Raw genomic sequence first — 15,133 nt, 5'->3', positions numbered from 1 at the left:
ACACACGACAAGTGTGGGTAGAGAAGCCTATAACTACGGTCAGTAACAGCTCGGGGTAGCCTGCGTTACATTGAACACTAACGCAGTGTGGTGAGATGTGTCAATGTGCTAAAGAAACATGCGATAAGCTCCGAGTCTACTTTTACAGGAGGCAGGCTGAAGAATGTCTCTAAGTGCTCATGGTTCAGCTATGCGAGGCAAACATTTGTTATTTAAGGTGTTTGCACATTGCTGGCCTTGAAGACCCCAGGCGCGCAAAAACAAACAGAGCTGAAGTTATAGACAAGGAGTGACAAGACACGGTGGCTGAAACAGAATGACCTGTACCCCAAAACAAAGACACTAGGACCTAGAAACTACCGTCAACAACACGAGCGCAGGAGTGGGCGTGCGCGCGGGAGCAAGTTAACCCGGCTGTCTTGTAAAGCTCTCTCCAGACCAGACATGTCTCAGGTCAGCGCTGCTCACATCCCCAGTCAGTCCTGTGGGCTCCCACTCCTCATAGAGACGGATAGAGGGATAAGTCCCCACGGATCATTCAGTGGACTTCGCCTCGGATGTGACACGACGTGAACGTCATTCATCACCTGCTCGAAGGCTGGTTAACTACTATCGACTTGCCAATCATTTCGGCAAAGTTTAGCCGCGGCGAAAGCAGCAATCTGGGTGCCCTGATTGCTCCTTAAGACGAGGAGAACTGGACCACATCAAAATCCAGACTGACTGGACAGCTCCGCCAGGGTGCTCAGAGAGGCCATGATACACAGACCTCTATCAAATGTATTTACAGTGTACGTGCTCATTTAAAGGCCAGCCTTGGCTAGAAGACACTCCGCGCTCACACACAGCCAACGCCAGGCCGACATTGATCCAGGGCGACAGGCCCTTCTAATTGGATCAACAGCGATTTACTGTTGGAGGGAAACTCAACATCCCTTGAAGAACGGTCACCGCAGACCTTGATCCACGAGAGGCGGTACCAATCCCCAACGGCCCCCTATTCCATTCACAGTGCACTTGTCTCATCTGGCCCTATAGACCGCAGGGCCCGGTAAGGAAGGTGGTTTGGGACACAGCAACATGACGTGTGCACACAGCCAGAAAGCACGAGATAACTACAGAGTACTGGCACGGGAGCCCGAGTGAAATCCACAAACAGAATGTTCCACTACGGTCACACCCAACCATGCTCCTCAGAGCGGCACCCTGATCGGGAAACAAATGAACAATCATGTTTCAGTAGAGCAATGGTTCACGTACCACAGGTGAGACGCAGCACTCCCTATACAGGACAGACACAGCTCATAAGTTTGCATATCCCAGAAGAAATTGTGAAATAAAAAAATAAAAAAAAGTGTACACACACACACACACACACACACACACACACACACACACACACACACACACACACACACACACACACACACACACACACACACACACACACACACACACACACACACACACACACACACACACACACACACACACACACACACACACACACACACACACACACACACACACACACACACACACACACACACACACTTTCCCAACCTGTGGCTTTTAAATTGCAACAAGGTAATGGAACTTTATAAAGATGGAAAAATATATAAAAAGATGAGCCTTGTAAATGCCAGTCAGTAGTGTTCAAATGCCTTAGAAGCGGAAAATTCAGGGATCTCTTGATACCAAACGAAGGTCAGGTAGACCAAGAAAGATTTCAACCAAAACTGCCAGAAGAATTGTTCGGGATACAAAGAAAAACCCACAGGTAACCTCAGGAGAAATACAGGCTGCTTCAAGGAGCACAATACGACAATACTTGAACAAAAATGAGCTGCATGGTTGAGTTGCCAGAAAGAAGCCTTTACTGCGCCAATGCCACAAAAAAGCCCAGTTACAATATGCCTGACAACATGTAATGAGACCAAAACAGAGCTTTATGGTCACAACCATGAGCGCTATGTTTGGAGAGGGGACAACAAGGCCTATAGTGAACAGAATACCATCCCCACTGTGAAGCATGGTGGTGGCTCACTGATGTTTTGGGGGTGTGTGAGCTCTAAAGGCATGGGGAATCTTGTAAAAACGTATGGCAAGATGAATGCAGCATGTTATCAGAAAATACTGGCAGACAATTTGCATTCTTCTGCACAAAAGCTGCGCATGGGCTCTTGGACTTTCCAGCACGACAATGACCCTAAGCACAATGGCAAGTTGACCCTCCAGTGGTTACAGGAGAAAAAGGTGAAGGTTCACAGTCTCCTGACCTTAAGACCATCGAGCCCCTCTGGAGAGGATCTCATGTGTGGTTCATGCAAGACGACCAAAGACTCTACATGACCTGGAGGCATTTTGCCAAGATTCATGTGCAGCTATACCACCTGCAAGAATTTAGGGCCTCATAGACAACTATTACAAAAGAATGCATGCTGTCATTGATGCTAAAGGGGCAATACACAGTGTTAAGAACTAAGGGTATGCAGACTTTTGAACAGGTGTCAGTTCATGTTTTCATTTGTTGCACTGTTTTGTTTTATGATTGTGCCATTCTGTTAAGACCTACAGTTGAATGTGAATCCCATAAGAAATAAAAGACGTTTTTTGCCTGCTCACATGTTGTTTTCTTTACAAATGGGTACATATATTGTCAATTCTCCAAACCTTTGATCACAGCTGTACATGCAGAGAGAAATCTTTTCTGATGGAGAAAAGTTTGAGAACCACTGTCATATTGCAAAAGCTGTGCAAAAAACGTCACGATGAAATAAAGGCTGCGCTTCCTCAACAGAACGAGTAACTTCCCAAAATGTGAGTCTGTAAATCAAATGTTTAAAAAATGTAATAAAATCTACTCAGATAATGTAAAGCTGCCAATTATTTCAGAAGATGGAGAACTGTAGGCTGACAGCACGCTATACAACAGCCTGCCACAAGATGAATGACAGTGTTACATTCCTGCCTGCGCATAACATTCCCTTTCTATGGCTACTTTGAAATGGGTATGTTTTCTGTAGCTGCTTTGAAGCTCATAGCAATAACGCTACAAAGTGACTTCCCAAGCTTGGGTTATAGCAGAGCCATCATAGAGGCCCAGAACACAGAGGACTGGACCACCACGGCAGTTCAAAGAACATGCAAACTTTGACCTTGGGTACAACTTTGACTCATCAGAACACACAATTCCACAGCATGGCCTTCACATTCATTAATGTGTCTTCTTTATGGGGCCAATTAATAAACTCCCAGAACCAGGGCCTCATTGATTAAACCCTTCTCACTTCATAGACTTGGGCCAGACAGCCAATAGCCACGTGCCTTTATCAATACTAAAAAAAACATTTATAATTGGGGAAAAGTTCCATGCATTACAGAGCCCAAAATAAGACTACCATAGTAATATAGACCATGGCAAGCCAAAGACCACATTTGAATACCTTTATTTACTCACACACGTAGGCTCAACACACAGAGTCCTCAAACTTAAAGTTTAACACATAAACAATGTGTGAGACAGACAAAACAGAACAGACCCAAAGTATAATATTAACATACCAGTAGGGTCAATTTCCTTCTCTGTTTGTAGTAGTGGATCTACTCGCTAACTAGGCTCCCTTCTCCGTTTGTAGTAGTGAATCTACTCGCTAACTAGGCTCCCTTCTCCGTTTGTAGTAGTGAATCTACTCGCTAACTAGGCTCCCTTCTCCGTTTGTAGTAGTGGATCTACTCTTTAACTAGGCATCCTTCTTTTGTAGTAGTGGATTTGCTGCGGCGCTCTAACAGTCTACACTGGGTTGTGGGCAGGCTCAGTCCCTCCGTCCTGCCGCTCCATTCTCCCTGTGCCGTGCTGTCAGGACCGACACGCACACCTTCTGCACAGTACACACAAAGTCAACAAACCGACAGAGAATCCTGGCATTTGACTTCTAACATCATTTAAAATACAGCACGTCTTACCTTATTAGAGGTGCTTGGTTAGAAACTAAAAAGGAAGAGTTTAGTTAGTTGGCTTTCCTCCCACAAGCGAAACTCCATGCAGCGCTCAGCCTGCCCAACACACCCGGGTTGGAATCCAGGGCATGACGTCCCTCCCGCCCCTCACATGCTCCTTCAGACCTCACTCCCTCTCTACGAGCCTCTCCTGTTACCATTACAGTCCCCTCTCTCACTGTGTCTCTAGTTCCACTTTCATTTTTCCCGTCTCACCCCCACCCACCCACGCCTGAGCTCAGCATGCCAGGGTAAATGCTCAAGATAAAGCTACGGCAAGACAGTTTTTCCACATAGTCCCCTATTCGTAAAACCTATAGAGTCAGCCTGCGATTCAAGTCCAGGCCTAATTTGGGAAGGTATCCTAACGAAAGCACCTTGAAAGGCAAACTTGTCAATAAGTGGGTCACAGGAAGACTCTTTCCTCTACAAATAATGGACAAGGAATGAATAACCCCCCCGCCCATATGAAAGGCACTTTTCTGCTCTGCGGAGCCTTGACTCAAGGTGTCTGCAGATCACAGGGACACAACCTCAGCTCTGTAGTGTTCCGGTCTCTGCTGACTTGCAGGTTGCTGCATGCCCAACCGCTGCCAATGTATCGAAAATGAAAAGCGGAAATCTCACATGCATAAGTACGCGGACCCCTTTTTACGACAGCCAAAAATGAGCTCAGCCGCATTGTCTGTCTTTTGGTCAGTTCTGACATGGCAATTTCAATTGATTGGACCTGTTGGTATGCTGGCATAATATTCTGGTGTCCTGGTACTCTTGGCAATCGGGCTAATATTTTCATTTCATGGTCATCAGAGCAGATAACCTAAAACTCTTAAGTAAAAGGGAGTGGCTTCAGTTTATCCACTCTACAATAAAGGCCTGATTAAATAGGACCGATGTGAAATATTCAAAACAATCGGTGCTGTTCTACCTGATTATGGCTGATACTTTGTGGGGGGGCATGCGCATGCTAAAATGACAAAGCAATCCACTGGGAGACTGCTTGGCTGGATTACCACACGTCACTTGTTGCAGATTTAAACAGGGCTGCAAAGAAGCCAGGGTAAGTTGCTAGCTAACATGAAATACCTTTTCAGAAAACAATTTTTTTTTTTAAACAATAAAAAAATATTTAGCTACACATGGTTAATGTTACAAAGTTAATTAGCGTATATTGGGCTGCATATAATCAATGCAATGACCGATCATTTCTCGTCAAATCACAGCCTACATCAACTTTGCCAAACGGGTAGCTGGTTTGACTAAGCACAATCTAAGCACAAACCGTAAACTATGCATTTTTGAAATCCAACACACACAGAAACTAAATGTTTTTAAACTGGCCTATTTAGCTAAACAGACATTCATGTTAGCATGCAATATTAACTAGGAACAATTCGTCACATCCCCTGAGTGCAGCGCAGTCACATGCAGCGGACTTCGCAGGATTGGAATTAAAGCATTCCCTGTCTTCACTATCACTGGGCCACCTGGCTCATTGCAAACTGTGAAAACGAATTCGCCCTCACATATTCTATAATTGCCCAGCCTTCAATATTAAATATTCTGGTTAATGTTTCAACCATGTGTTCCGTAAAATACTAATTGTTCCGTAATTCACTGAAAGAAAAGGGAGGTACTCTCCATATTTGACCTTTTAGTGATCAATGTAATTCGTCATTCAGAAGTAGTGATGGCCATTCGAGGCTTCATTACAGTTCTTCTAGCAGCAGGATTTTATGCTAACAGCGCTAACTCATTTTCTTTTTCAAAATAAAAGCCATCATTGAATATATAAGGCAATATAGTCGGTACATTTTGTGTTTAATGTCCACTCCCATTTTGTTGTCTGTTTTTACAGACTGGATTGTTAACTATATTGCCTTGCAAATTGAAATTATGGCCTTTCATTTGTAAAAGAAAATCTGCCAGCATAATATTCTGCTGCTAAAGAACGCTAATGAAGTCTCGTTTGGCCATCACTAGACAGAAGTGTGTGTGGAACTGTCAGCTGAGGGACACTACCTTGCTGTAGAAACAGAGGTGCGGAATGATTTTATAGGAAACGAAACCATCAGAGGCTTATTCAGTAAATGTGTACAGTAGCTAGTTTCTGTGAATTTATTTTATTCCAATTATATTATCTGATTGCCTAGAAAGCAGGCTCTTTAGCACTTCATTCATTCAAGCAGCTCGTAAATGACTTGAGTAGTCAATGCACTTGGGTACACCGGGAGTTCATTTCCAATGGACCGCTATGCTAGCTGTGCAACATTTCGTTGTAGATACAATTGCAGAGCGTTGTTTTATTACATTATTTTTTTTTTACATGCGTTGGACATATTCTTGAACATACGCATCAAGTTGTTTACGGATCCACTTGGCAGAAGTGGTACCAAAGGGTAACATTTGAACTTCTGTCACGCACATACCCGATGCGTGCATAAAGGTTTGAGGATTGACCCTGTAGGTATGAACGCTGTAGGTGTGAACGCACAGTCATACCAGTATGATGAATTGATCAACAATATCTTTTTTTATTATTGATTAGTCTATAGCAAAAGTGGTAAAATAGCTTGAACAAGAAAACGGCCTAACAAAATAATCTTTTATGCTTTAGAAAAACGTTGCCTACAGGCTATAAACATTCACAAAAACGTATCATCCCTCTTGAAAAAGCAGGTAGGACACTCGCAAATGATGCAAAGTGTAGGTAATTAAAACTCAAACATATTTAATTGTAAAAAAATACAGGCTGAAAAACCATTAGAATAGCCTAGCTACAGGCCTAAGGCATATACAGTGTGGAAAATAGCCCATAAAACACTAAAGAGAATGTCCTAACAAAAGTATCCTAATTTGCATTTTAAGCTGTAGCCTACTCATTTTACAATGAATTTAATATGTAAACATTACCAAAAGTGTATCATCTGTATTTCCACGTTCACACAAAATTCATCCGACAATACATTACTTTTACTCAATATATTTATTCTGGAGGAGCTGAGGCAAGGGTACTGGCGCACCACACACTCCAACTTCTGCAGGCATAACTGGATATTAAAACTCAGAGACAAGGAAGTAACAAAGCACATCACATTGAGCCAGACATGCTCTAAACCTCATCCAACAAACATGTTAGTTTTGTTCATCAAATCACAGATAAAATTACAATGTCTAGAATGTGCAGCCCTACTCTATAACACATTTATTACATTGAGGAGTTAAGTTCCTAAAAGGGATTATGGCTCAACAATTTTTGAAAGACTCCTCTTGAACGATTTAGGAAGTGTTTTCTTAATCACACAGATGAGACAAACTTCAGTGTCTGCTGACTATTTTTCAGTGGCATCTCTCCCCTAGCCACACCCACTCCCTTCTCTTGGGTAGCAGGTTGCTGCATGTCAGACCTGCTTAGGGTGCAGAGTAATACAGTAGTAACAGAGGCACGCACACAAACACACACTTCAATCATTGTAGGGACCCTCAACCTAACTCTGACACACAGTGATGCCTAAAAGTAAACCAAGTCATAACCAGCTGTACATTTCCCCCCAGACCTTAAACCTAGGAACTCTAGTTCCCCAGCATGCACCTGCCCCAAAAGAATCCACCTCCAGGCGCCTACATGTACACAAAAACACAGATCACACACACAATCATTATAAAAAATATCCATCTTCAGGCGTCTACATGTACACACAAACACGGATCACACACACAAAACCATTATAACGAGCACTTTATGGAAGACTAAGGTAGTCCTTTTCAAATTATACTGACAGTGTGGGCCATGCGTAAATGGCAACTACCCGACTGGGAACTCCCTATTTAACAAGCGGTCATAGTAAATACAACCCGTGCAATTACCATCAACAACACAAACTAGGAGAAAAAGTCAAAGAAATACTAAGTGGCAATGTCAAATAATGCCAGAATAAAAGCAAAAAGGATATATCCTGCTTCTTGACATATTTCCAGTTCAACGTACCAATCACTTCAGGGCTGTAATTGCTATGAACAGATTTAGTCGTGTCATATTACACAGAAGCCGAGTCGACCTGATGAAACCTCTCCCTCCACCAGCAGGGAAACTATAGGCTCCTGCTATACAGACCTGATGATTAGTTCCTTATATGGACGTCAGTGTTTCAGTCGTAAACGGGGTGCTGGCAGATGCAGGACAGACACACCACTATGAAGACTGTCATAAGGGGTCGCTAACTACAGATGCAAGGCTAGTCCAAGAGCAAACTCCTTATGGAGACAGTGAATTATCAATCTACAGGTGGTGGCTCCGAGAGATACACTAACTACACCCCCTTTGTGTCCTCTTATAGACTATCGAGGGTCGGCCCAACACTCTCACTTCACCATTTACAGGAAAACAATAGTTAGTTTCATCTTTCAGATGTATCTGTAATTTAAAAAATTAAAAGCACCCCCTGGCACATGTAACTCACAAAAAACACAAAATGTCACCATTCTTTCTTTCAACACCTCCTCTGGCTGTCACTAGTCTTAATCAACTACACATTTCCTCTGTATCATCACACCATCTCAGTCAAATATTTAAAATAAATATCTTCCGTATCTCATTTTAAGGACTGCTGGCATTTAAAACATTACCTTATTTAAACACTAATATGTTTAGTTTAACTGTATGAAATGGTGAGTAAGGTTAATGTAAGTGGTGTAAAAGAAACAGGGCTAATTCTTAAAAACCCTTAGGCATTATCTTCTATTGGGATAAAAGTCTTTAAGGGGCAACTAACCTCATGGGGGGCATCTTACCACAGTAGCTGGAAAAAATGCCCCTTTCATAAAAAAATTATTTGATTAAAGAAATTAATCTAACAACTGTAGCCATTTATTTTACTTTATAAGTCATTACCCTAAGCATAGCCACTTTCAACATACAATAAAAATATTCACGAAAAACTTTTGTTTCAGTAAATAGACATTGATCATAGAGGGGGCATCTTGCCCAATGTTACCCTATTTTTTTTTTTTTACCTACTATGAACAAAAAGCACCTATGTGGTTCTTATGTTTTAACTTTGGGTTACTGTACTTCATACTTCATGCAAACAAGCAACCTGGTCCCAAAAGATTCTACACAAAACGTGTTTTCTTTTTCGCAGGGTGTTTGGTGAACATTTTCTGACAGAATTTCCGAAAGCATAAATGCAGTGGCCAGTGGGTCACTGAAATAGTCTGAGTGAGGATTGGGGGCTTACAAAGGCTCCATTGATAAAAATTCGTCACATAATATGTCTGAACTGACCGTGGCGACAGCTTTGGTACACAGACTGGGACCACTATAACCCATTTGACGAAACGAAGAAAAAAAAAGAAAAAAACTAATGGTGTTTGACAGTGTGTGTGTGTGTGTGTGTGACCACACACAGGAGTAACATATCCTGTTGTACACTATCAAGGGTCAGCCCAACACTTTCACTTCACCATTCACAGGAAAACACAAGTTAGTTTCATCTTTCAGATGTATCTTTAAGCAAATGTTTCACCTTTCATTGCATCTGTAAATAGGCCTGGTGACTCACTTCCATATTATACACTTATGTAGAACCTCCCTTAGAAGAGCAGAGACAACTGTTTCACAAAAGCATGCCGTCACAACACAGCTAGGTCAAAGTTCACTAGGCACTTGATAAAATTGAGAAATGCCATTATTGTCAAGCAATAAATATTGCTAGTCGGACCAGAGTAAAAAAATATATATATATATTCTTAGTCAAAACAAGTGTGCTAAAGGCCAGACCGGAGGCGCAAATATTCAAAACAAAGTGACACACGAGTAGTAAAACAATTAGCTTAAAACCACAGTTATCTACGCCCACGCCAACATTAGCGTTTTTATCGCTGCACTTTAGCTTCATACATTTCCACAATCTGGCTGTTACATGACCCGTGTAACACTGTTTACAGCTCTGTTTATTGTTGCCACGATGAAGTGGGTGGGTAGGTATTTATACAAATGTAATGTTCTTCTTCAGTCACGAAACATCTCAGCCAGGTGATTTGTAAATAGATTCAGTGGGCTATTCTAACAAGTAACATGATCAGATGCTGTGACATAAAGCGTCATCTGACAATCTATGGTATGTAGTATATAACTTCAGTGGGAATCTGCTCTGGGCTACACATCGGGATGAAGTTGGCATGAGTTGCACGTATAATGTGACGAGCGTCCAGTTGTTGGGATTCCATGTTACGAGAAGAGCAGAGAAGCTTGGTACAGTGCAAAAAAACTATTACAGAATGTAATATCGCAACATGTACTAAAAAATATATTTTACATAATGACACACACGTTGGGTAGGCTTTGCGATCCCTCTTGGGCGGCTAGCTACCGTTGCGTCACAGTCACAGCTGATCAGTGAACTATAGCCGCGTTTTTCCGCTAGTTGTGTTTCGTGGTTTTTACAACTAAATTTCCATGCAAGCTAACTTGTTAGTCAGGCTCTTAAAAACCCATGTAAACACACACTTACACTAAACAACGTTTGACAGTTAAGTATGATCCCTAGACCAGTGTGGCCACATGGTTTTGCATGGAACTGTAAAGTGGACTGTGGATTACAATAAACAGCGTGTGAATATATAAACCGAACCAGTACAAGTGAGGTGCTCTTCAAACTACCAGCAGGCTTCTGTTAACCGAGGTAGGCTAGTTACCTAGCTAGTGAAAGTGTTGGTAAACCATCAAACACACCGGCTGCTATGAGGGGGAGGCGGCTACTACAGTACTACTGCTGCTGCTGCTGCTGCTGCTGCTGCTAGCTCGACGTCTTACGTTACCAAGTGGACTGGTCTAAAGGCATACATGCAGAACCATGTCAGTATTGGTAATTTGCGATAGCCCTGTCAGAAGCAGTGTAACACAAGTTTTGTAAACATTTACAAGTAGGTTAATTTAAAAACAAAAAATGCAAACGGGTTAGCTACTCACTCAGAAAGAATCAGCTGATACAACCGTGACTCAGTAGACTACACGACTTCCGCATTCATGAGCGATGACCTAGGCTTCGACCAATCTGCAAATGTAAAGCCTAAATTTGGTCCAATTGTCAAATAAGACCTATACCAATAACGTGCGAGGATTAACAGCGCAGCCAATGAGAGTTTAAGACAGGTAAAAGAGCGGCTGTGAATGGCGCGCACACACCCACATCAAAGCCAATCAATCCAGATCGTTGCATCTAGAATGTTGCTGGTCACCGCGCGGATTCAGAGGCGGCAAGGGCTGTGGGCGGCGTTCTAGTGAGCTGGTCGGCCAATAGAAAATCACAGCGCGGCACAAACTGATCACATGCTATGCTGCATCACCCCGACTGTTAAAGCGGTCCTGACTTCATTCGAGTCTATTGTATCCAGAATTTATCTCAACTTTGCTGAACGTAGACTACTATTCATTGATATTTGTTTTTTCACTTAGATGAGACGTTTATCAAACCAAAACGAAAAATTAGAGAGTGTTCACCAAATCATTAATTAGGTACGTGATCACACACACACACACACACTTGTATACGCAAACACGTAGGCAGTCATATGTTAACGTGACCTGGCACCTGTATTCTGGGGACTTTCATCTCTAAGTATAATTTCAATAAAATAGCCAACTAGCAACAGATAATGATTCTGCACCAAGGCTTAGTTTTACATGGCAGTGTTTAACATGGTTCATAAAAGTTTATATTCCCTACATCACACATGAAACTGTGGTCGTACATGTAAACATGACCCGTTGGTGACAGTAGAGCTCCAATCTTACATTAAAGGGCATAGGAGCAGCCTCTAATATTAGAATCAGGAATGTTGGTCCCCCCAATAATAACATAGTGACACATTTTAAAAGTTAAATATGCCCCCCCCCCCCCCCCCCATATCAAACACACTCCTACGCCCTTGATTACATACATTTTTGCACTGTACAGTCCTACCTGAATGAAGGCAAAGTTGGTTGCTGTTTCAGTCACGTGTCTGGATAGGGTCGGCTGAGTGAAGTTCACAGATAACAGGTTATCAAAATCCTTTAAAGTGGCCTCAAAGGAGCTGCAATTGCTTTTCACCAACTGCTCCATCATGCAGTGTTTGCCTGTTTGGTGTGTGGCATGTGTCAGTGTTTCAACCAATCATTAGTTCCCAGTTGATTCATGTGGAACACAGTTATCCAGACGAGAAGAGGGCACTGTCTGTCCATATAACTTAATGAACTTTGAATGGCACTGAGCAATACCGATACGTTTTCATCAACTTCTTTTGCAAAAACGTATCTGTTCTGATTTGCTTTCAGTCATGGGTGTTAATCTCTTCGACTGCCGACCACAACTACGGTAGCTATGCTATCTAGTCTTTAGCTGCGAAAGGTTCCTTTGCCTTACAGACACATTCATTGCAACTAAACTCGTTAGGGCTTAGGCAACAACAAATCTTCTCATCAACTAAATATGTGTATAATCTCTACAGACTCTACTGACCATCCGACAGTGTGAATGTGTTCCTCGTTATTAACAACTTTTATCTTGTTTCATCTCATGTATCACAACTAAGAAAGTGAGTCATTTCGTGTTTGCAGCTGTCAAAGCATGATCCACAGGCACAGTCTGAATGCCCCAACCAGGATTTAAACTCCTGGTTGCAATGACCCAGTTAAAGTGGAAGCCACTACTGTTACTATAGCTACAGTATTATTTGAGTGCAGAAGTCTGTCGTTTCTGAGAAAGCTTGTGTTGTATGTGATCTTGGAGCTGCCGTTCCACATACACTTATCCCTCCCCAATTTTGCTTTGTAAAACAAAGTTTAGCCTGCTCAACTAGTTGTTATGATATATTTTAGCATACTCAACTAGTTGTTATGATACATTTTAGCCTGCTCAACAAGTAGTTATGCTAAAGTTTAGCGTACTCAACTAGCTGTTATGATACAGTTTAGCCTACTCAACTAGTTCTTATGATACAGTTTAGCCTACTCAACTAGTTGTTATGGTACAGTTTAGTCTACTTTACTAGTTGTTATGGTACAGTTTAGCCTACTCAACTAGTAGTTATGCTAAAGTTTAACCTACTCAACTAGTTGTTATCATACAGTTTAGCCTACTCTACTAGATATTTAGATTCAGTTTAGCGTACTCTACTAGGTCTTATGATAAAGTTTAGCCTACTCAGCTAGTTGTTATGATAAAGTTTAACATACTTAACTAGTTGTTATGATAAAGTTTAACATACTTAAAGAGTTGTTATGATAAAGTTTAACATACTTAACTAGTTGTTATGATAAGGTTTAGCCTACTCAGCTAGTTGTTATGATAAAGTTTAACATACTTAACTAGTTGTTATGATAAAGTTTAACATACTTAAAGAGTTGTTATGATAAAGTTTAACATACTTAACTAGTTGTTATGATAAAGTTTAACATACTTAACTAGTTGTTATGATAAGGTTTAGCCTACTCAGCTAGTTGTTATGATAAAGTTTAACATACTTAAAGAGTTGTTATGATAAAGTTTAACATACTTAACTAGTTGTTATGATAAGGTTTAGCCTACTCAGCTAGTTGTTGTGATAAAGTTTAACATACTTAACTAGTTGTTATGATAAAGTTTAGCATACTTAACTAGTTGTTATGATAACGTTTAACATACTTAAAAAGTTGTCATGATAAAGTTTAGCATACTTAACTAGTTGTTATGATAAGGATTAACCTACTCAGCTAGTTGTTATGATAAAGTTTAACATACTTAACTAGTTGTTATGATAAGGTTAAAACCTACTCAGCTAGTTGTTATGATACAGTTTAACATACTTAACTGGTTGTTATGATAAAGTTTAGCATACTTAACTAGTTGTTATGATAAAGTTTAACATACTAAACTAGTTGTTATGATAAGGTTTAGCCTACTCAGCTAGTTGTTATGATAAAGTTTAGCATACTTAACTAGTTGTTATGATAAAGTTTAGCATACTTAACTAGTTGTTATGATAAAGTTTAGCATACTTAACTAGTTGTTATGCTAAGGTTTAGCATACTTAACTAGTTGTCATGATAAAGTTTAGCATACTTAACTAGTTGTTATGATAAAGTTTAGCCTACTCAGCTAGTTGTTATGATAAGGTTTAGCCTACTCAGCTAGTTGTTGTGATAGATGTGTTGCCAAGCTCAGACACCTAGACAGTGTCAGTCCCCATGTTTACAGCCCTGGACACAGTAGTTATGGATGACAGCAATTTTTTTTGCGTGGCCTTGGTCTCTAATCTCCTGCTCTGACCTCAAATGCTACTGCATACTAGTAAACAGTCATACAAGCCTTCACATCTCTTCCAAGTATGCCACCAGCCCTGGACCTATGACCTATGACTATATTTTTTAATCTTGGCCAATACAAACCCTTCTCCTCACCTTGACCTACTTTTCTTTGTAACTGTTGTCTCAATATTGCCTAATAGGACTACACAACATTCAAATAGAAAGAGAAAAAGAGAGAGATTTTAATTGTCATTGGGTGCTGAAAGAAAAGGGACATTTGTCTAAGTTACCTGATGGAAAAAAAAGCAAAATGGTAAATTTTATGGATTAAGAGGAAGTATTTTGACAAACACCAATTCAGGCTTTCCACATCAGGCTTGTTGGTCCTGGAGGTCACTAACAGAAGCTGGAGAGTGTGTGAGCAATGACTGAGCAAAATAAAAATGGTAATTTGAATGTTCATGACTCTGGTGTCGGAGGAGGTTTCTTGGTTTTCATCTGTTGTGTGTAGGTTATTACCTTCTGATGTTTACCGTGGACCACCGGAAGGGTAGCTGGCCCTTTAGCAACAGATCCTAATAAAATACTAAACAATACTGTTTATTAAGGTCTTTACAAAATCTGCCACAAATGTGTCATTCTTAGCCAGTTTGTAACATTCCACTGAGCCAAGGACGTAGAATAGTATTTAAAAATATTTATTTCCAGTAGAAAATATGTTGAACAGTTGCTTTTCAAGTGGGATAGGACATCAGATGTGCATTCATTTAGATTTCTTCTTAGGACACTAGAAGGTTCTCTGTGTTCACTCAGGTATGGGGTGTACAGATGATAACACAGCGCCCCCTGATGGTGAGAGATATAAAA

At 40.9% G+C, this 15,133-nt stretch overlaps 1 protein-coding gene across 6 annotated transcripts in view; it reads right to left on the bottom strand.

The window, feature by feature from the left end:
• mtmr4 (myotubularin related protein 4) overlaps window positions 1–11,075 on the bottom strand; it is a 61,938-nt gene extending 50,863 nt beyond the window's left edge. For 4 of the 6 annotated variants that reach the window (XM_029120807.2, XM_029120808.2, XM_029120809.2 and 1 more), the window contains exon 1: window positions 4,627–4,647. In XM_029120807.2, coding sequence (XP_028976640.2) covers window positions 4,627–4,632 — 6 coding nt within the window. In that variant the 5' untranslated portion in view covers window positions 4,633–4,647. Of the gene's footprint in view, window positions 1–3,966; window positions 4,383–4,626; window positions 4,648–10,969 lie in introns of those variants that run through there. The other 2 variants (XM_029120811.2, XM_029120812.2) reach the window with 2 other exon arrangements.
• Window positions 11,076–15,133: the final 4,058 nt, after the last annotated feature.

Source organism: Esox lucius, chromosome 7, assembly GCF_011004845.1.
Source record: "Esox lucius isolate fEsoLuc1 chromosome 7, fEsoLuc1.pri, whole genome shotgun sequence".
In the NCBI taxonomy this organism is placed as follows: domain Eukaryota; kingdom Metazoa; phylum Chordata; class Actinopteri; order Esociformes; family Esocidae; genus Esox; species Esox lucius.
Note: the sequence above shows the minus strand (reverse complement) of the source record. Positions and strands in the feature narration are given on the sequence as shown.